Source organism: Leptosomus discolor, chromosome 8 (genome assembly GCF_034619465.1).
Source record: "Leptosomus discolor isolate bLepDis1 chromosome 8, bLepDis1.hap2, whole genome shotgun sequence".
Lineage (NCBI taxonomy): Eukaryota > Metazoa > Chordata > Aves > Leptosomiformes > Leptosomidae > Leptosomus > Leptosomus discolor.
Window position 1 is genome coordinate 32,221,324 of NC_141398.1, and position 21,738 is coordinate 32,243,061.

Here is a 21,738-nt window from a genome sequence, read left to right on the forward strand (position 1 = left end):
CCCTCCCCACCTTTCCCGTAGGCCCACTTTAGGTACTAGAAGGCCGCTATAAGGTCTCCTCAGAGCCTTCTCTTCTCCAGGCTGAACAACCCTGGATCTTTCAGCCTGTCCTCACAGGGGAGGTGGTCCAGCCCCTGATCATCTTCACGACCCTCCTCTGGACCCACTCGAGCAGGTCCATGCCTGTCTTGTATTGAGGGCTGCAGAGCTGAACACAGCACTGCAGGTGGGCTCTCACTAGAGTGGAGTAGAGGGGGAGAATCACCTCTCTTGACCCACTGGCCACGCTTCTTTTGATGCAGCCCAGGATGCAGTTGGTTTTCTAGGCTGCAAGCACACATTGCTGGCTCATATTCAGTCTTTCATCCACTAGCACACCCAAGTCCCTCTCCGCAGGACTGTTCTTGATCCAGTCATCGCCCAGCCTGTATCTGTGCTCGATAATGAACATTAAGTGGAATTAGCTGAGATGAAGGAGAAACAGCCCAGCTAGGACGTCAAATAAGGGAAGGGGAAAAAAAAAAAAAAAAAAAAAAAAAAATGGAAAAAAATTGGACAGAAGTCTTTCTGAAACTAGCTATACAGAAATTAAGTCATGTAACAAAGAGCAACATACTTCAGATTTTTGTTTTAATTATTCAAAAATGTTCTCTCTCACTTTCAGAACTTCTAGTCCAAGTTTGAGCCCGAAGCAAATTTTTACAGTACAGTTATAAACCTGTGAAAACAGAGGTTTATAGTGGAAACACTGGCACAATCCTAAGTAATGGTGTTGTGCCATGGGGTGCCTCTGTAATAAAAAAAAAAAAAAAGTCTCTGAGCCTGCATGCCAGCCAGAATAGCTAGTAATACCCAAAAAAGTAGACAGAAGTAGATCGAACATCAGCAGCACTAGCTTTCTGACATAAAACAGGTACACAAATTCCTACACAGTAAAGGATTACAAACAAATAATTTGTCACAGCTTTGAATAAACACAGAAGAGGAACTATGCTTTGAGAAAATGATGGGTTATTAAGGTATGGAATTTAATATCATTGTCAATCTATAAAACTTTTACAACCTAGTCTTATTTGCGCAGAGATTACATCCCCAAAGCTCAGTGCAAAAGACACATGTTAATAAGCTCACAACTTTTAATTAAGCAATATGTATAAGTAGATTCCCATTAAGCTGTGATTTGTGGGCTAGTTCATTACAGTGGGTTCCAGCCACCAGACACATATTCAATACAAATCAAGCAGCCTGCATATTATCCAGCTTAATGTGAGCCTACTTGGGATATTTTATCACTAGTTCAGATTGGTGGTTCAGAGAACTATATTTTTTTCTAAGACTGGGGGCAGTGACCAGAACCTTATAATGACCATCTTAATGAAACTATCCATCTGATTTGTTTAGTTGCAACTGGTAATTATTCATACAGTTAATCATAGTTCTATTATATGCTAGATATATATATGACATACAGCCAGAACACATTTGCTGTCGTTTGAATTAAATGCATAAAATAAGGCATAAAAGAAGCAAATATGGATATTAAAGTCATGGAACGATAAAAATAGTTCACACGTTTTACTCCAAAGAGATTGATGACAACATTTTCCAGATCTTGGAATAACTCACTTTTGAGTTCCTGAATTATGCTAAAGATTCTGCCCCCAGTTTGTAACACAGGGTGTCAAGCAGAATTTTTTCAGTCATCAGCTTTACTCGTGACACAGTACGGCATGCCATTTCACATCTTTCTTGCTTATTGATTTCCTACTGATTACATCAGCAGTAAGGATTGTACAGCAGTCTAACGCACCACTCTTAAAAATAAGATGGATATTCTGCAATATTTAACACATTTTTTTGTGGGAGTTAGAAGTTCATGGATCATTGGATCATAAGCTAGGAGAAATTACTACAGTCAGATTTCTGGAAAACAATACTTCATCATAACATTTTCTTCTGGTATTCCTTCCATAATAATAAGTTAATGAATTAACTTTGCTACATATTTACAGTTATCAAGAGTGACAACCATTGTTTTTAACAGCCCTTTCGGTAAGGATTCTACTGTACTTAACTGTAAGGAAATATGTATTTTGTTTACTGACTGAACTTTTCCACATAACCTCTCTTTAGCCTCCATAAAACTACACAAAATACTTGGGGTTAATTTTTTTTTTAATTTACATTTTCTATGTCACTACCGAAATATATTCTAAACATCCAATTTTAGCTGATGTAATGATACTATCAAGAGCTGCCCAGTATTTTTTTGGAAAGCAGATTTTGCCATCTAGACCCAGAGCAGTGGTCCATCTTATTCAGCATCTTGGCAAGAGCAGCAGCTTAGACACAAGGTTTTATGAAACCAAAGTGGGAATGAATTCCAGTAGAGGAGGCTCTGAGCTGAAAAAGAAAGGAGGGTGCTCCTGAGAAGGAAATGTGAACTACAAATCAAGAAGACAAGAAAAGGAGAAAGATCATAATTAGCTATAGCTCTAAATGTAACAAGAAGAATTTTTCAATCAATATGGTAAGCTGTTTGTAGCCAATTAAAAGACTGTAAAGTAGGGACAATGCCATATGTAGATTAGGCTAGTCTCATAAAAAGAGCCTTAAAGCAGTGTTGCATAGTTCATGAATTGATTTTGCTCAAAGGCCAAAGAAAAAGGAGCTTAAATAAGCCAGTACTACAGTAACAAAAGTGGTACCTCATAGAACTCCATTAACAGCAGATGATACAGTCAGAGGAGTTTCACAGATCCCTTTTTTACCAAAGTTTCACCCCACCTCACCAACTTCCATAGGATCATACTGGTGCAAAACTATAATGAAGATTTTTTTTTTCATGATTACACTATTTCTGAGCTAACTGGAGCAATGGAGACTTGGGAAAAACTGCACTTCTACCTTCAGCGTTAACTCACTGCTGAATCCCAGCACATTACCTTTCACAGCTCCATGAGATACAGCAGCATTTGGAGGAGTGAGGAAACTACCACAGATGCCAGAAGCTAAAGAGTTAAAAACAGCCTCCTGCAGCATACAGAGAAAGCATGGAGTCAAGGAAAACACCCAGACATATAGCTGTTGAGACAGGAGCAACATTACAGCCATTAAAATCAAATGTCAAAGAAGGAACAATGCCTATTAGCTTTCAGAAACCAAAAATGAACAGTTCAGCTTTATCAAACAAATGGGTTGCGCTATCCAATTACTAACTTCTGATAAGCACCATGTCAATTCTGAAATTGTACTGCTGAGCCTCTGGAGAAGAAAAAATAAATCTGAGTTATCCACATAACAAGGATAAAAGGAAGCCAAACTACTACAATCCTGACCTAATTACCCAGGCAAATCACTCCCCTTTCAGGAACGTTTTAAAGCCAGTAGAAACACTGTAGCTTTCACTGACGAAGCTCTGACCTTGTATAAGGCCCCATTCCTCTCCCATTCAGGTCCCATCTGATCAGAAGCCTTGAGAAGTCCTCCGATCACATCCTTCATTTGAAGCAGTATCATTTGCAGCATCTTTTTGTTTCATCTTACCCAGGAATATCACAGCTAGGACTGTGTATGCCCCAGCTGAGTGGGCAGCAGAGGGCTGCAGCCTGCAGAGTGAATGGGACTTCCCATCCACCACACATAATTATGCACAGCCACATAGAGAAGCTGGCAAGCGTACTAAAGAAAGCCAAGGTCATAACCAATAGCCTATTTGCTTTTTTGTAGTAATGGTCACTGTATTCAGAGAGGACGCAAAGGCTTCCACTCCTTCTACACAGTTGTTAAGTCTGAAGCTGGTTGGCAACTCCCATTTTAGTGATATTCTCTACCCCAAGGTACATGAGCTGTAGATTAAGCATGGGTTGAACTTCTGCCTCAGAGCAGAAAAGAGGAATTATGAAAACAGCAGTAGCAGAGCATATAATTGAAATAATAGTAATAATAATAAGCCTCATAAAATACAGCTGATTTTTTTTCTGTTTGAAAATATATTTATGTTGTTAACAATAAAGCATATTTTTCATGAATTCTTATCTGACATATGGTTGTCACATACCTGGGTGGATGAAGCATTGAACTAAACAGAGCTCATGCTCCCTTTACTTTCCCCATATATCCTGACAAAGCTGAAAGGGGGCACATATCACCAGGGATATGGCAATATTAGAGAGAAAGCTAATACCTTAGTAGGATTATTTATGATTTTTAAAACATATAGCTGCTTAATAACTTTGCTGACAACCTAGTAGTGCTGAGGGATAAACCACTATAGAGCTGAGTAAGTTCCCTTAGCGGACAGGCATCAACTTTGATCTGATAGATGGACATGTTATGTCTTTCCTGCTCCCAAACAAGGTGGCACGGGTAGCTTCAGAGGTTTCTACAGTAATGTCTTAGATGAGCCACTGTGCTTTCTGCTTCACACTGTGGCAGTCTTGGGGCACATTCACTGGTTCCTTAGTGAACCCAGGCTGGAAGACTATTCCAATTTTTTCCTGAAAGTTTATTCCAGGAATAAACCTATCTTACTCCAGCTCCTAATGGGTGTTAAGTCCATAGGACCAGATTACAACTAGTGTGAAGTAAATCCCCATAACCTTGTGACATGGATGCCAGAGCTTCAGCATCAGCAGTTTTCCTCTACAGATCTGTTCCCCCTGTCCTGTACTACTGCTGATGTAGGTGTAGTCTCTTAGTGTTGTTTCCTTGTGCATTCTCATGGCATACACCTCTTGCATTTTTTTCATCTCAGTCTAAAATGAGCACTAAAGTCCATGTTTCATCCCCAACCACTTAACTGTCCTTGAGGACTCTCGCCTTGAAAGATCTGTCTTAACCACTCACAACATTTGTAATCAAATAAGAAACACAGGACTTCCAAATAAACCTTTAAACCAGACAGACAAACACACACAGAACAGAAATCCACTTCAGTTACAGCTGTGCTGGATGAAGGAATAATAGCATCACCCTCACCTGTCCTCACCACCCTCCTCTCAAAGATGACTGCACTCAGAGCTGCTAGTGGATTTGCTCATGTGAATGCTTTCTCACCTGTTTTACATAAAACAGCCCTGCAAAGCTCCACTCATCCTGAAATGGGTGAGGGAGAGCTCCCACGGGAGCTGCTCCTGCATGAAAAAGCAGCTGCAGATGATTTTCAGGTGGCACAGCTGCGCTTAAAGGAGATCTTGTGTCCACAACAATAGCAAGGATGGAAGAGGAAAGGTTAAAAATTAGAAACCTGAATGTAACAGCTCTTAATCTGATCTCACTATTTTCTTTTTGGACCAAGTTGTGCCTGTACCAGCTCTTGTGACGTTCCTTGTAAAATCCCTCTGGCTGTCAGAGGATTACAAACAACCCGGTGGCTTAGAAGTACAGTCCCAGCCTTGATTAAAATGTTGTGTTCCTGATGAGCTGGATTCATGTGCATAAGGCCATTGATTCATAGACAAAAGCCAGCATTTAAGAGTTGTTAGTAGGTCAATGTAATGTGGTAAGCTTTGCAGTACCAATGCTAATTTTCTAAATAGAAAAATGGGGGAAAAAAAAAAAAAAAAAAAGGAAAACAGGAGCCTGTAACCAATTCCTGTTACCACTTGTTAAAGAAAAGACATGTGACGAGACTGTGAAAAATTTTAGACTTTTCCCCCTCTAATTTGAAAAATTCTATGAAAAAGTAATGCACGTTCTCCAACAGATTAGAGCTTCTCTGATATATTCACAAATAATACGTGAGGAAAAAGACAAAAGCCTTCAAAAACTGGTTTTTAATTCAAAAATAGGAAAGAAAGACTTCAACAGCACAGACAGCAGACAAAACTCTGAAAAGGTTTGAAATATACAGTCTGGCCACTGAAATCTGTCCTGCTATCCCTCTATACACATGAGCAACATGTACAAACACATTCATGCACTGGTTTTAGAAGCAACGATAGTCTATTGTTCCAAATTCAATGTGGTTATGTTTTCTATCATGTGGTGAACTTCTAAAATTTATCTTAAACAATGTTGTGTGGAGTCCCTTCTTTTTTATTTTTATTTTATTATGTAAGCACTCTGCGCCTTTGGAGTAGGATGCTATTATAAATATATGCCGTAGTGCAGATGCAGAACTTCTCCAATTTCATTAACAAGTAGTAAGATCTGTTCATATACCTCCCATACAGAATGTTTTAGAAATAAGCCCTATTATGTCTAGTTAAGTCAACCTTGTGTCATTATTTCATATTAGTGTGTACGACAGGATTGGCATACCCAGAAAAGATGCATCAGAACAATTACATGTCAGCCAAGAAAATGAAAAAAAAAGTAAATCCATATTTTGAAAACTAGGTTAAATATCATGTCCTTAACTGTTTTGAGAAGAAAAGGTTATAATGGTACCAATAAGAATGTGTGTTGTTTTAAGGTTTAAGGAACGAAGATCTTGTAAAACAAGAAAAAAAAATAGTGCTTCTGAGTGCACATCTAAGTAGAAGAAGACACAGAAATGAGAATCAAAATCTGCTGCACCAAGAGAAGAAAGCATTGCTTAAATGCCTTGTTCTAGAACATATATTGTAAAATATTAACTTTTGGCTTTTGCAAGGAAATGTTTTGAAATAAATCAAGATTTTACAAAATATTTCTTTCAGGTCCAACATCGTAATCCTGTACTATTAATGGAAAGACTTCTGCTGTATAGGACCACACCAATTTCACTAAAGTGTTAAGCACAAATGGAAAAGGTTCTTACTTTGGGCAGATCTAGTAATTTTCACAGAACCCCAGAAATGTAGGGCCAGAAGAAAACATCTCCAGCCAACCTTTGTACTAAAAATAGATGAACTATATCTAGTTTATCCCTTGGGTATTGTTGTTTGCCCTGTCTCCAAACACCATAAAGAAATAGTATTTGCAATAAATTGAAGCTGATTACCCCTCAGCCTTCCTCCGTGACCATAGAAAACAACTGATTTGTCATTTTTACAAAGAATCCCAGAAGAGGCGGTATTTTACTCCGTGTATGAGCTCCTACAATTATGTGCTGACAGGAGAGTTTGGTTTTCAACTTTTTAGTTTGTCCCTCACTTCCTACACTTTTGTCTTCAAACCTAGTCATAAAAGAAAACTCAAAAATGGATTCCCCAAAGCATGACACTACAAGAAAAACTCAAGATAGCTTCATGCATAGTCTCCCTAATATTGTAATTTTGATACCTGAACTGTAATTTTCTGTCCTTCTAATGTTTGATCTTGCTGGTGAACATGCAGCTGTGGCTCAGAGCTTGGGCCATATCCTGCATGTGTCGTTTCCAGGACTTTTGCTGTGTGGCTTCTGTTTAGAAGGAGGAGGCAGCCTAGGAATAGTCTGAGACTTGGAAAGGTTTAGGACTTCTCGCAACTTCCACGTATTCGGTTAGCCTCCCAACGCCTATTGTTGTGGAGGAAATAATGTTGCTGCATGATATAAAGGTAGACCTCAATGTCAAAACCTCTTCTGGTGTAAATTCTCACATCTCCATCATCTTCAACTGAGCAGCCAAGAAGTACCTGTGCTGAGGATCAGGCTCACCTTCTCTAGATTACTGGATAATAATATCCTATCAAGGAGATAGCAGAAGGAATCAGAAAAGCTCATCAAAATGTTCAGTGACATGGCAGCAGATTTACGAGAAAAAAAGATGTCATTATAAAGAAGAAGAAAAAAAAAAAAAAAGAAATGTCATATTCATTAGTAAGAAAGGAAGACCTAAAGTAGATACAGAAGATGTAAATATTACAGATCTACCAGCACTTTGCTGTTTTGTTTTTGAGAGGACTTTTTATTGAGGCATTTAATTAAAATGAGGTACTGCTTCTCTTTATTTTTACATTTTCAATCTTTTTATTATCATAGCAATACATCTTCAACTGCTTCCTTAAGCATTAACAGCTGATTTATTTAATAAAACTGAGGACTGAACATCACTGGAAATACTGCTTCCAATGGAATGCTCTCATGCTGTGATTGGTGAAGTGCTAAGTAATTTGCTTTTAATGCTAGCACATACCACTTAGCACTATATTTAACTGAATGATGAAAATCACTCATTTTTCATCCCCTTGCTTAACTGGTGCTCAGTGTAATCTATCTACTGTACTGTGAGCCTAGCACTAGATATATTCTAATAGACCTTGCTCTCCAATCTACAACAAGCATTTTAATTTTTAATTCCTTTAATAGAACAGAACTACAGATGGGGAGTATGTTTTAGATAATAAGAGCACAGTAGGTACCCAGGGAAACTACACCACTAAAAGGATTCTTTATTTACACTTTCCAGTAATGACTACGTATATATAGCTACACAGGACAAAATTGTTATAAAGGAACACTGCATATACAGGCAATTACTATCCAGCTATAACTGAGCATTATGGATGATGTTGCTGATAAGAGCACCTCAGAAAACAATTTCAAAGCCAATGCCACACCATGTATATTGATCAACAACCACGGGAACTCATAGGATGTAACTAACCAAAATTGATAGGTAGGATGCTACATTTTCAGCAAAAATGTAAGGTAAATTTACTTAATATTTAAGCATACTTTCATTTCAGCTTTCAAGAACATGTACTGTTGCAGAATTGTACATCTCAGATCAGATGAATGTCATTGGAGACATGTCAACATAACTGAGGGAATAAAAGTGGTCAATCAATCCTCCATGCTGAACAAAGTCTCAGGACCAGATCTACATTTGTCAAAAAAAATCAGTGTAGTCCTGTCAGAACTGAAGGTGTGGTGGCTCCACACATGAAGTCAGTCTTGCCATCAGACTAAATAATAGCATATTACCAACACTGAAATGAAAATCTCACAGAACCAGACGGGTATCTTAACTCAGTGGTGGGAAACCTAGGATATTGTATTGTCCAAAGGGATTTTTACCCTTGCATTCAGTCATATTCAAAGACAAAACTGAGGCCAAGAAGATGCAGATAGTATGACGCTGCCCACAGCATGCTGTTGTCTCGGTACTGTTACCCACAAATTGCAGCAGGTTACAGATCACCACCTTAACTTATAGCAGAGGACAGTCAAGTACACAAGCAAGCCTACTGGCCTCCACTGCATTGTTTGTGTTGTTCGCTCATTATGGGGTGATCAGCATTACCCTAGCATCTGGGGTAACTGGTGAAAAACACAAGTCTGCTCAGGTAGAAAAAATCCACAGAAAAATTCTGGGACTGGACGTTTTATCTTCAGTTAGTTACTCTATTGTATTATGTACAATAGTTTAAAGTGTCAACAGGTAAAGCAGACCTCAAAAAGGGAATTTTATTCCTGTTATGACAGAGCGAAGTCACCCAAGTAATATCTGATGCAACAGAACCCACAAAAATCACATCACGTCTTGTAGATATTCAGAAGATTTTTAACACGGTTTCTGTCCGTGTGTAACTCAAAAGCACACACATAAGCACGTGTACACAAATAAAAAAATAAAGAAAAGAAAAAAATAGTGGAAACCAAATTATTATCTCAAATATCCAGAGAAAAACTGCTTTCAGGACTGACATTTAAACCTCTGGGTTACTATGTGGTATCAATTACTGATTATCCAGATGGGTGAGAACCATAGATTTAAGTATCAAAATTAATGAACAATGTTCAAGACATTGGGAAAGATCTTGCAAAGGTAATTGCATCTGAAAATATTTTACTATACCAGTGTGACACCAGAAAAGCACACACATTAGAAAAACATCACTGACTACTATGTTAATTGATTACAGTGTTCACATGGATGATTCAAAATAGGAGAAGGTAAGACTCTTTCCCTCTTCCGTCTACATTTTCAGGACAAAAAGGATCCTGCTACAGGGAAGACGAAAAGTCAGGGCACTGGCAGTCTGCCCTTTATTTCTGCACTTGCCTCTGATTTTGATGACCTTGGACAAGTGACTTAATCTTTCCTGCCTTTGTTCCCCTTCCCACCTTCTCCTTCTATTGTCTCTCATAGTCCTTGCCTTTGGGGCATGGACTTCATTTCTGATGCGCTTGTGTGAAACCAAATAGAATAGGCTCTAACGGGTTCAAACTAGTGAGCAATACTTCAGCATTACTAAGAAAGCAGAAGGATAACCTCCAGGTTACTTTAAGCCACTGTAATTCCCAGGGAAGCAGGTCTGACCAATGTTAAGACCCCCAGCAAAATGATCGTCTCTGGGATCTTGTAAATTTTGCAGCCTGTTGTGACTTGGCTACAGAACTGGTGGCATGAAGCCACCATTCTTCTGCTTCTGGGCATCTTTGCAGCCTTGAGAGTACGATAGTGTTGTGCTTTGACCAATTACTGAAAACAGTGTCAATGTTTTAGTTATGAAACTTGAAAGACAAATCAGCAACATTTTCCCCCCCACCACTAGCAGATACAAGCAAACCTGAAAAAGCAGGAACAAGCAAACCTGAGAAATCTAGGAATATCCCACTATTCGGAAGAAAAAAAAAAAAAAAATTACATTGGATGATCCAATCTGTGATCTCATCCAGTGAGCTCACGACACTGGAAAGATTGTTGAAGCCACAAAAGAGCTATGAATGGAGCATTTGCAGGACAATGCTGTACACACAGAGGTGCTGATGTCAGAACCGTAAATCCTGTCAGGCAGTAACCATACCGTGGAAGTGGATCAGGATGTAAGCAACCCTGTGGACAATGCCTTACTGCAGGAATTAGCGCTTGTCGGAGACAGCATGATTTCCTGAAGAACAGAAAAAGAGAGAGAAAGGCATGATGTAAATATAGAGGCAACAGCGTACTGATGACCTCCCTCCCCCAACAAGAGGGATACAGGACCAAGATCCCATACACTAAATTTATCAGTTTTCCTTCAAAAAACTGTCTTTTGTGTGCTCATGTGAACTTTACAAGGTTTCTGTGTCAGCAGACAAGATTACCTGGATTTAAAAGTAGCACAAGGTACTTTTAACTGAACTTTACTCCTCGGAGGCCGTCAGAAAACTGACACCAATAAGACTCAGCTAAGTGCAGGGATCCAGCAGAGCCAGAACTGGTACTGAGACTCAGGGTAAGAAACAAGAGGAAACTGATAGCTTGTAATAACAGTGACATCTAAGGATGCCCCATGCATTCCATAATTCTCTGTCATCGAACTTCTTGATGCTATACCTTTGATCAGCGACAACTGCACTTAGCAACTCCATGTACACAGGCATGTTCCACTCTGCATATACTTCTCTAGGTGTTGGGAGGGGTCTAGTGGCTCAGTACACAGTGGAAAACACAAGCCAAGTCCGAGAGACTGGGACTTTTGCACTGAGACTGATATGTGTGGACACGTACCTAATTATGTATAAGCAGCTGATTTAAGCCTGCCCTCAGCATACTTAAATGTATACTTTAAAAGTCTATCTTGCTGCAGATAGATTGCTCTGGATTGCATTACTATACTGAGTTTCTGAATGGAAAGTGTGACAGTGTTTGGGTGAATGACAACTCTTCAGTCTTGGGGACTCTTGCAACAGACCCATGAAATTACTCAAGGATGGAGACCCACTGGGAAACACAACTGTGAAATTTCAGCCCTAACCAATCGCATACTAGTCTTTCCAAGAGAAACTGTTTTCAAATTAGCTGTTTTCTTCTATGCTTCCCGTAGATTTATGCTTAGATATCAGCATTGTTTTTCAGCTAGGTATAGATACTGAAAATAATCCCTTTCCACCTTTCTGTACTCTTTCTCCTCTCCGCAGCTTGATAGGTAAAGAGGTATGCAGCAGGCTGTCCATTTTGCTTATGCGCGCCTGGGCTGTGCTCATTTCATTACAAAAAAAACTTTCTCCAGTAATATCACCAAATGCCTGAAAAACAGAATGGACAAAACCAACATATTATTATGGTAGCGTTCAGTGAAATATCAGAGGGAACATAGATGACTTTGATTACACGTCCCCACCCCTCTCTTCTTGCTTTCAAAATATTGCAGCTTAGAAGCTTGTGTGTGTGTGAAATTCTATTCTGTCATACTAATAACCCAGCTTTATAACAGCTTACAGTTTAGCTTTCATGGTTCAGTTCCACTCCTAGGCTTATAACAATTTTTCTAACAGTTCTGCCAAAATACTATAAAGTAAAAGTTATTGTAAATGTATTCACTAATACAGATAGAGCAGTGAGATTAGCAATTTAAACACATGTGAAATGTGAATTCACCTAATTTTTCTCACTCTAAACGCTTTAGTAAAACAGTGGAATGGGGATTTTTACGCCCGTTGCTTTTAATAATTTCTTCTTATGATGTTCTTGACACATGGAGATTTGAGTGAATAAAGAATAGACCTTCAAAGAACAAATTCATGGCCACGAGGAGGAGATAATGTGTTATAGGACTGGAAACTGGTTGTAAAGCCAAGACACCGCATCAGATTCAGCTCAGTTCATTAGCAGTTACCACATTGCATGTCAGAACCTCAGCTTGTGTCATGTGTGTGGCATTTTGCACAAGAGTGCCTTGGCTCCAATTGTTTTCACTTTCTGGAGTGCCCATATAAGAGAAATTTTTCTCAGATGAATGTGAGCAGAAATCAGATTTCAGACACTGAGAAGTAACAGAGCGCCATCCCTGTCTAGCTGCTGTTACTCAAATGCTGGCATAGAAAAAGCAGACTGCTCCAGTAATACCATAATGTTTTAATGAATTTTGCTATTCTCAACCTGGTTTAACATAGCTGTAATAAATTATTAAAACACTGGTTTATATATGGGAATAATCTCTAATTTCTATTGTATTTTTGTGTTCTTTTACAATCTGTCTGGTGAAGCATCTTCCGGGTTTGATAACCTGTGAAGCTGGGAAGCGCTGTTACCTCTGAAACAGGGATTCAGGCAACGTAGGGCATATTCCCCACCTCATGTAAAAAACTATGGTTAAACATTGGAGTGATCTTGTGCATCCTGCATCCCAGGGAAGTTTCTTCCTACCAGGCTACTCTTTCTTCTTAGCTAGGTACCACTTACACGGAACACCTACTTTATTATTAGTTTTATTCTTTTACACTGAGAGATAGTCCAGTTTTAAATTGTCCTAAGCTATTTCTCTCATGGCATAAATGATCTGTGGGGCAAACAGAGATACAACGTCATGGGAGAGCTTCATATCAACACTTTCGCAATATACAAAGTCAAGACGACGGAAGAGACAAAGAGGGGGCCTATAGTATCAGTGAGATAACAGAAACAGCAATATTTTTCCTGTCACAATACTCTGAGAAAAAATATGGAAATATCATTAGTGTATACCTGAAGATTTAATCTTAATTCCCCAGAAGATGGAATACTAATTTCGTAGAATCATAGAATCATTTAGGTTGGAAAAGACCTTTAACATCACTGAGTACAACTGCTAACCCAGCAGTGCCAGGTCCACCACTAAACCCTGTCCCTAATGCCACACCCACATGTCTTTTGAACACCTCCAGAGATGGTGACTCCACCACTTCCCTGGGCAGCCTGTTCCAGTGCTGGACAACCCTTTCAGTGAAGAAATTTTAACTAATACCCAATCTAAACCTCCCCTCGTTCAGCTTGAGGCCATTTCACATTTCCTCTTGTCCTATTGACTGTTACCTGGGAGAAGGGACCAACCCCCACCTCGCTACAACCTCCTTTCAGGTAGCTGTAGAGAGATAAGGTCTCCCCTCAGCCTCCTTTTCTTCAGACTAAACAACACGTGTTCCCTCAGCCGCTCCTCATAAGACTTGTTTCTATGTAAAAAAGAGGATATAGGGGGTATTTAGAGCACTGGAAAAGCCTTTCTGTTGGTGTTGGTTAACACATACCAAAAGCTCTTTCAAATCTGATAGTTCACGTCTCTAACATGCCTGGCCAGAGCAACAGCAACCCTTTGCTACACTTAAGGTGCTAATTTTTACTTGTGTACTTTAAACTGAAGCTTGTATGGATATGTCAGATTTTTAGACTTGATCAGATGTTGTGCAGAGTTGTGTTCTTAAATCAAAGTCCAAGTTGTTGCTTCTGAGAATGACTTAATAGCAGTAAACTTATGGTTAATCAACCATGTAGTAAAGTTCACTGTGTGCTTACTGCAGTGTAATTATAAAATGAGCAAAAATATAATTGATGCATTTTGTCAATCTGTGTAGCTGCAAGGTGCTTTTTTAAAGGTTTTTTTTTTTTTTTAGTCAGATAAAATAAGTTAATGTTGTTTTGGCAATTATCCTTTGACTTCAGAGATTTTACTGCTGATTCAGGTAAAACTACGTGATAAATGAATAAAGATTATAAGCACTTAAGAGTACAAAATACCTTCTGCAGCAATCAGTGACTCTACCCTCACAGCATAATGTCATTCAGAAAATGACCAAAAATACAGCAAATCTGGGTGTTTAAAGCAGGTTGGAACTGAAAGGGAAGTGTTTCAACACAAAATAGCACTTTTAAAGTACCTGTTAATTATCAGTTTGTTTGTTAAACAGCATAATCGCAGTGATATGACAAGATTTTTCCAGTGAGCACTGGCTCAGACTGAATGGATGCACTTGAACTTGCTCCCATCCCTCCTGTGAACATCCAAATGAAACAGCTCTAACTCCTCAGGCCCCGAAGGAAAAATAAATGGAAATATCCATGCCCGTAAAATATTTGTGTATGTGTTGGCTAGGTGTGTAACCCTTGCTCTTCACCCCATCTTCTCTGCCAGTAATAAAGAAGCCAGCATGATTTAAAATTGCATATTCATATACAGAACAAGGCTATAGTGCTGCAGTGTAGGTATTTCAGTCATTTTTGGTTTATCTGATAGCCTGTGCATCCCGCTGCTACACAGTGATGGATTTGTCTCATCACTTTCCTTGTCCTTCTATCAGACCACAACCTCCACCACAGATAAGCAGGACACAGCATCTTGATGGAAATACATCTTTTTCCCCATGGATCTGTGAGTTTCTGGGGCAGAGAGTATATTGAAGCTGGGATCTGGAGAAAACTAGAGAGAGGAGAAATGGCCACATGCTGCAAGGCTGCCTCCTGCATTTCCATCCTGTTGCATACAGCAGTATAGCCTTGACTGTAGTTGATAATCTTAATAGGTTAATAATTAATAGACACAGTTTCCATTTCAGACTATACCTCAATTTACTGAAAAGAAGTAAGGACTTAATTTTATGGGTTAAGGGTAAACAACCCAAAACAGAAGGTATGGAGACCTCTCCTAGGCTAAGACACAGTGTGCGCGTCCCCTTCATCAGCAACAAATGGGTTGGCTTAGCCATCACAAGGGCAAGGAGCAACAAACTGGGTCCATTTCAGGACAGGATTCACATGTCACATGTGAGATAAGCTGGATCAATTTAAGAGAAAACCATACAAATATGAGATTTCTCCAGGAAAAATCTTTTTCTTGTTCTCACTTTTTCAGCAGGGTGAAAAAAGCTCTCTGGACAACTAACTTATTTCTTAAACTGTTTATCTTTAATTGAATTATAGCATTAAAGGAGAAATATATACTAGTGAAGATAACTTAAACCAGTTCAGTTTACTCCTTATTTGCAGGGGAACTAGCAATACTGCTATGACCCTCAACAAAAGGTTTGTGAGTTTGCAGGCAGTACTGACTTGATTGCCTGTGTCCAGGGGAGTATCCCTTAGCTGCCTTTTTTGGTGTATGATTCCCAACTGAATCTCAGTGCATGTTGAGAGGGATCCTCCCACTGAACAGTTGCAAAATTTTACTGGTCTTCAATGGAACAAGATTAGATCACAGAATTAGGTGGGCAGCATGTGATGAAGCCTGTTCAGCCTAGGAGTATGTGCACAAATGCATGCATTAATGTGGGTGGAATCTCTCATGTGAGGGATAAACCTTTGCTGTTAATCCCTACTTTTACAGGGATCTCCAGGAAACTGGCTCCTTGTAAACTGGCCATGTTTGTGAATGACCTGGCATGATGCTGCTGAAGCCATCTACTGTGGGCCAATTTACACCAAATAATTACCTCTGTTCAGCCTCTCCCCAGTCAAGAAGTCCTCACCCACTCACCTCAGCTGATCTGACTTATGGTTTGTAAAGGGCAGAGCTTTCCGGTTCCTGTGGGGCTTCTGCGGTAAAGTTGGCCAATTTATTCCCTTAAGTTATAATAAAGTTTGAGCCAGAAAAAGCTGCACTCAGATGCATAAACTGCACTGAAGTCAACTGTATGGCTTATGCACATAGGAGAAAAAATAGGGCCCAATATTCATAGTAACATTGCATATATAAAGACAATTTGTGGAATTAAGAATAAAACATAAGACAATTTTTTGATTTGCTCAGGGAATACATGGGAGCGACAAATGTGTAGATTATTCTAAGGTTGTTTTTTAATGTCACTATCAGATCCAAGAACTGTATAGAAAAGCACACAATCCTTCACAGGCTAAAAGTATAGTTTGCTCAAACAATTGTAAAATATTCAGTGTTCTTAAGATTAAATATCTGAACATTTCTTCTGAAGGAACAGCTGTCAGCTTAAATCTAAGGTCTAGTTTGTTTACTGGCTGTATTTTATATCTGTTAGAAAATGACACCAAATGGCAATAAAATCATTGTAAGTATTCTACTGGGGAATATAAATGCCCTTTGGTTACAGTGTACATATCTTTATACATAATTCTAGTATATTTTCCCTAGAATTATGTTAAATATGTAAAAAGTCTTTTCTCATAAAGGTAAAAATGCTAGATGTTTCCAAGCTGTAATTTAGCATTAGTGTCAAGATTGCTTCAGAAAATAAGCTACAGTTACTGTTTCATTCTTTTTAAGTGTCACTCAGCATACCATATCTGATCTTGTATTCAAAATAAACTTACATGATTTTATTCACTTTTCCAGAAATGCAAGAGAGTTTAGACATTTATAGCATATGGATTGATGTAAATAGCTTAAACTAAGTAATTGACTAGTCACCTACACTGTCTTATCCTATTACTACTAGGTACTTTTCAAGTAATTAGGGAAAACAAATCTCTCTTATCCGGTAAGTTTAAATTGGATGAATCCTTGACATTTGTGTAGGTTTATTTGATAGATAAAATCATACTACACAAAATCTTTCTCTTGCTGAGATTTACTAGGCCTATAATAAGAAACTGATTTTTTGCTGAGTTAAAGTGACTTATCTCTGCCCTTATAATGAGAAATCAACTCCAGTCAGCAAAAGTCAAGATAAAAATCACTGAGTTGGTGTTATCACCGTGTAGACAGCAAACATGTACCTCTATCATTAACTTTTCTCTGCATGGATTTCAAATACAATTAAAATGCTAAAGCTCAATAATTTTCTATATATTACAATAACATAATATTAATCAATAAGGAAAAGCATGAAAAGTGAATTATTTTGGGAAGGTCATTCCTTGGTTAGACACACTTAAATTGAATACTATAAAGAAGAAATATATTATAGGTAAAAAGGAAAATGGGTTTTACTGCGTGTGAACTCTTTGAGTTTTACAACGCTTATGATAAAATGACTGCACTTACAAGTTTAACCTCTATAATTTTTATGCTGTACATTTTAAAAAAAATCTCTTTATTTAACATTTCTAGGGCAATTTATACATGTCACCTTGTAGTTAATGTTCCTTTGAAAACAGTTATTTTTGCTTCATGCTTATGAAACCTATAAAACTACTTTTCATACGAGACATGAAATTTCTACTTATACCAGCAAAGTTAGACCTTTAATGGGAATACCACACTTAAAGAAATAAGTATTTTGAAGAAGTGATTGAAGAGAGAGACATTTATTCCTGGCTAGTGTACTCCTGCACACAGCACTTAGAAACTGGCCTTACTTACTGTAAAAAAAAAAAATAAATAAAAAGGAACATATTATTAAAGTGAATGTTTTGGCTCCTTGGCTTAAACGATGTTCACACTTCAGTGCTTTGCTGAATTAGGGTTACGAGAAAATCTTGCTTTCACTGAAATAAAAAAAAATGAGTAGGTGAGGTTGTGAATATAATGTAAATTCTTTACAAGCATTCAAGAACTTTAAAGCATGATTATGCAAAATTCCTCTTACGCCCATTGAAGAATATCTATAGATACAGAAGCATACCTGAGGTAAAGTCCCTAGGAGTTGAACACATGAATTTGAGGAAGAATTTGACCTGGTAATTTAAATACTGTTCTCATGTCAGTGTGCTTGATGAGGGATATACTACCACCCCAATAAACCAGAGCTTGCTAGGCTGCACACACACCTCCGTTAGCTGAATGTTAAGAACCTACTGCTCATGCTGGTGGTACCCTCTGAACAACATCTGCATTTGCACATGCTTTTCAAAGTTATCCTTTCTGTGTTATTTTCTGCCAAATTGGTCATTTACTCATATTATAAATATTATTTCTGAAGAACACCAACCAATACCAGCAACCACCATGCTGTAATAGCACAAAGTATTATGCATCCAATGGAGAGATCTTAGTCCCCAAATGCTTAAGTTAATGAGGTCCCACTGCAGTAATTAGGAATAGATGTTATGGCTCTTTCAGGTATGATTCCTGAAAGTCACAGAAATGAAAAAGTCACAGCCTTTTCATTTTTCTGTCTTCAGAGTTACATGTCTTCAGAGTGTCTTAATAAAAGTGAACACACAAACAAAAAGTTACATTGAAATAGTTATATTTTCACCCTTGATAGGTTACTGTAATGAAAAGCATGACGCTTTTGCAGGAAGAAGGTGCATGCTACCTTCAGTTCCTAGCTCTCCCAAAAGAGAGGAAAAAGAAGTTGAAATTGGTTGTTTTCTCGCTCTGTGGACTCTGCAGACAAGGTAGATGTATACACGAAGGTAGGACGTCGCAGTTGCCACAGACCTCCCCTGTTCCTAGAGGTCATGTTCCTACAGTCCCAAGACAGCATTTTGTACAAATATGTTATCTCTGGTGGGGAGAAAAAGGCTTGCCGATCATGAAGAAAGAGGAAAGGCAGCTGTTGTTCCTACAACAGGGAGAGAATAGGTGACGATCTCTGTCCTCGCCACCATGGAAGAAGAGACCTCCCTCCTTCACCACTGCTGGTGTAGTGAGGAGGGGAATGAAAAGCAAAAGAGGAGCCTGCCTTGTTTCTTCTGGTGAAGTGTTTACCCATTCTGGCAGAAAACAGATAACATGAAATTAGATTATGAAGCTAAACTTCTGGAAGAGAGAAGTCTTATTTACACCAAAGGGTGACCCAAATAAACGCGTGAAAGCTGAGAATGATTAAATTGAGGCTTGAGAATAAGAGGAGACTTCTGATCAAACAGACCGTAAGGATCCAGGAAAACCTTTGCATTGAATCACTGGGGACAAAATACCTAAACTATACTAGGTTTAGGTAAGCACTAGCTCTAAATATTCAAACTGAAAATGCTTATACACAATGAGTTGTCCACAGAAGCAGCAGACTGGACAGATTATCCCAAGAAGCCCATGCAGTCTTCATTTCCTACACTCTTAAAAGCTATACTTACGGTTGCAATGCAGCCTTCTAGGTCTAAAATTATTTTCTAACCACACTCAAGTACCACTGCGTGTCTAGCTGCAGCAGACACAAAAAACCTGCTCCTGAGGGGCAGCAACATCAACAAGTGGTGAAGCTCAGGTGTATTTGCCTCATGGCAGCAAACTTCTCACTAGTCAGTGTATAGTTTTAAAATTCATTAACTTATAGAATAATTTGAAACTGAAGTAGAAAGCCCTGACCTATAAAATACACAAATGTATAATTACATCCTTTAACAGCTAAAGGTAGGATCTGTAGAAGTTTTACTGCAATTATTAAAGCACATTTCTTATATGTAATTGCATTTAGATCTACAAGTAAAACTGCTGCAAAGCATGCATTGATCTCCTAAATTAACTGTGCAGCTTTCAAGATCATGACTTAAGACTCAGCAATGAAGATTTTAGGGACAGACTATGTTGTGATCTGGTATGGGAAACTGTACAACTGCTTCAAGTGGCTTGAGCCATTCACACTGTACAGTGCTCACTTTGTGGATGCTGATCAGCATCAGTTCAGAAGCTGGAAGCTTCTGGGAAGCTCACCTGGAAAGAAAAAATTACATTGTGTGGGAATGCATTTCTCTTCTCTCAGAAATACAGAAGGGATTAAAGAACTGAACCGGTGCATTGGGTTATGATTGCCTCAGTTGTTTGAAACCCCTCCTTCCACAGCCTTGTGGAAGCTGAACAAAACCTTGTGACCAAAAAGCTGAGAACTTGACCGCGAAAAACCATTCTGCAAAGAGCTACTGTTTGTAACAGGTGGAAAGTAGGAATGGGGCTGCATTGTTGACCTCAAACAAGGAAAAGATGTTCTAGCAAAAATCTAGCCAATGATTTGTGTGAGGATCTTCTTTAACAGACTTAGGCATAGACCGGGATTTGCCAGTTTCTCTGTTTCAATAATTAAGTTCTACTTCGTGTAGGCCACATGCCTTCTCTTGTTTTCTTTGGCCAGCTCTAAGACCCTGGTGTTTTCACTCTGATGAATCACAAGTTCCCAGAGCAGAAAATTACGTTTGGATTCCTTGAGGACAGTTTCCTTTAAATTAAATTTTCTTTAAAAAGCCAAGTAGGGCTAAGACATTAAGAATAAAATCTTTTAATGAAGAAAACAGCCTTGAAACATTAACTAAAGGAGCAGAAGCAGCATTTGCCTCATGCTGGAAAGACGTACTTGAACCTTCTTGCCAGTTTTCTGTGGTAAACATCTCCATGATGATGCTCCCACTTCTTATCTGGGTAGGTAAAGTAATATTCTTTCACTATACTTTCCTTAGATGCCAATTTTTTTAAAAATGAATCTCAACATAAGACCAAAGGTGACAAGGAAATGCACTTCTTCTAAGCACTTAAAACAAAAATGACAATGCGATGAATAAAATGCAGCCTATAAAACAAGTAACAGGTGATACTTTAATACCATCCTGTATTGTATTTTAGTGCACAAGCTGCTAAAAATCTGACAACATCCAGGATTCAGTCTAAAACTTGCAAGATGCCAGTAAGAAATCTAACTGTGCCTTAGCTTTGTGTATCTGAGGAAAAACTAAGTGAATGACCGTACCTGTAGTACTAGCTGTATAATAAATACGCACAATACTTACATTGTATACTTCCTGTAATAATAATTCCTGTAAAGAATGACCTTCTGTGGTTCTAAGCCATATATATATTCATAAATAATCTCTATGTGTGTAGCTTCAATGTATATCTTACATAATTGCCTTCAAATGGTTCTATAAACAATACTAAATTCCTACTTTGCACTGCTAACACATTAACTCATTGATTTTACACTACTGTTTAGGAATGAGGTCTTCCTATGGAAGACTTCAGTGTATATTGTGCAGGGTCAGGAAGGTCTGTTTTCCTGTTTTGATGCTGACCTACTGCTGAAGTGCACCCCTTTGCCTTGCAAACCTGCAGGCAAGGAGTCTGCTTGGACCTACCTCAACGATAGCCCCATCAGGTAGCCTGAGGAAGTGCCTGTAGAGCTCCTGGAAGCCGCTGAGGTGAACAGTGTAGACCGAGATGTAAACGGTGGTGCTACCTCTCGAGGTAGCTGCAGAGTCAGGGATTTCATCCTGGTGTCGGAGGTCACAGCTGGGGACACCAGGCTTGCTGGCGAGGTCCTTCCAGATGTAATCAGACACTGCCACCTAGTGAGACAGAAGGCCCCCC

General features: G+C 38.7%; 1 protein-coding gene across 1 annotated transcript in view; it reads right to left on the reverse strand.

Moving 5' to 3' along the window:
• Nucleotides 1–634: 634 nt before the first annotated feature.
• The window catches only part of LOC104353840 (uncharacterized), a 176,041-nt gene continuing 154,937 nt past the window's right edge, over nt 635–21,738 (reverse strand). The window contains exons 26-30 of the mRNA XM_086468791.1: nt 21,507–21,716; nt 11,738–11,863; nt 5,059–5,346; nt 2,908–3,033; nt 635–718 (exon numbers count right to left, since the gene is read on the reverse strand). Coding sequence (XP_086324917.1) covers nt 635–718; nt 2,908–3,033; nt 5,059–5,346; nt 11,738–11,863; nt 21,507–21,716 — 834 coding nt within the window. The remainder of the gene's footprint in view (nt 719–2,907; nt 3,034–5,058; nt 5,347–11,737; nt 11,864–21,506; nt 21,717–21,738) is intronic.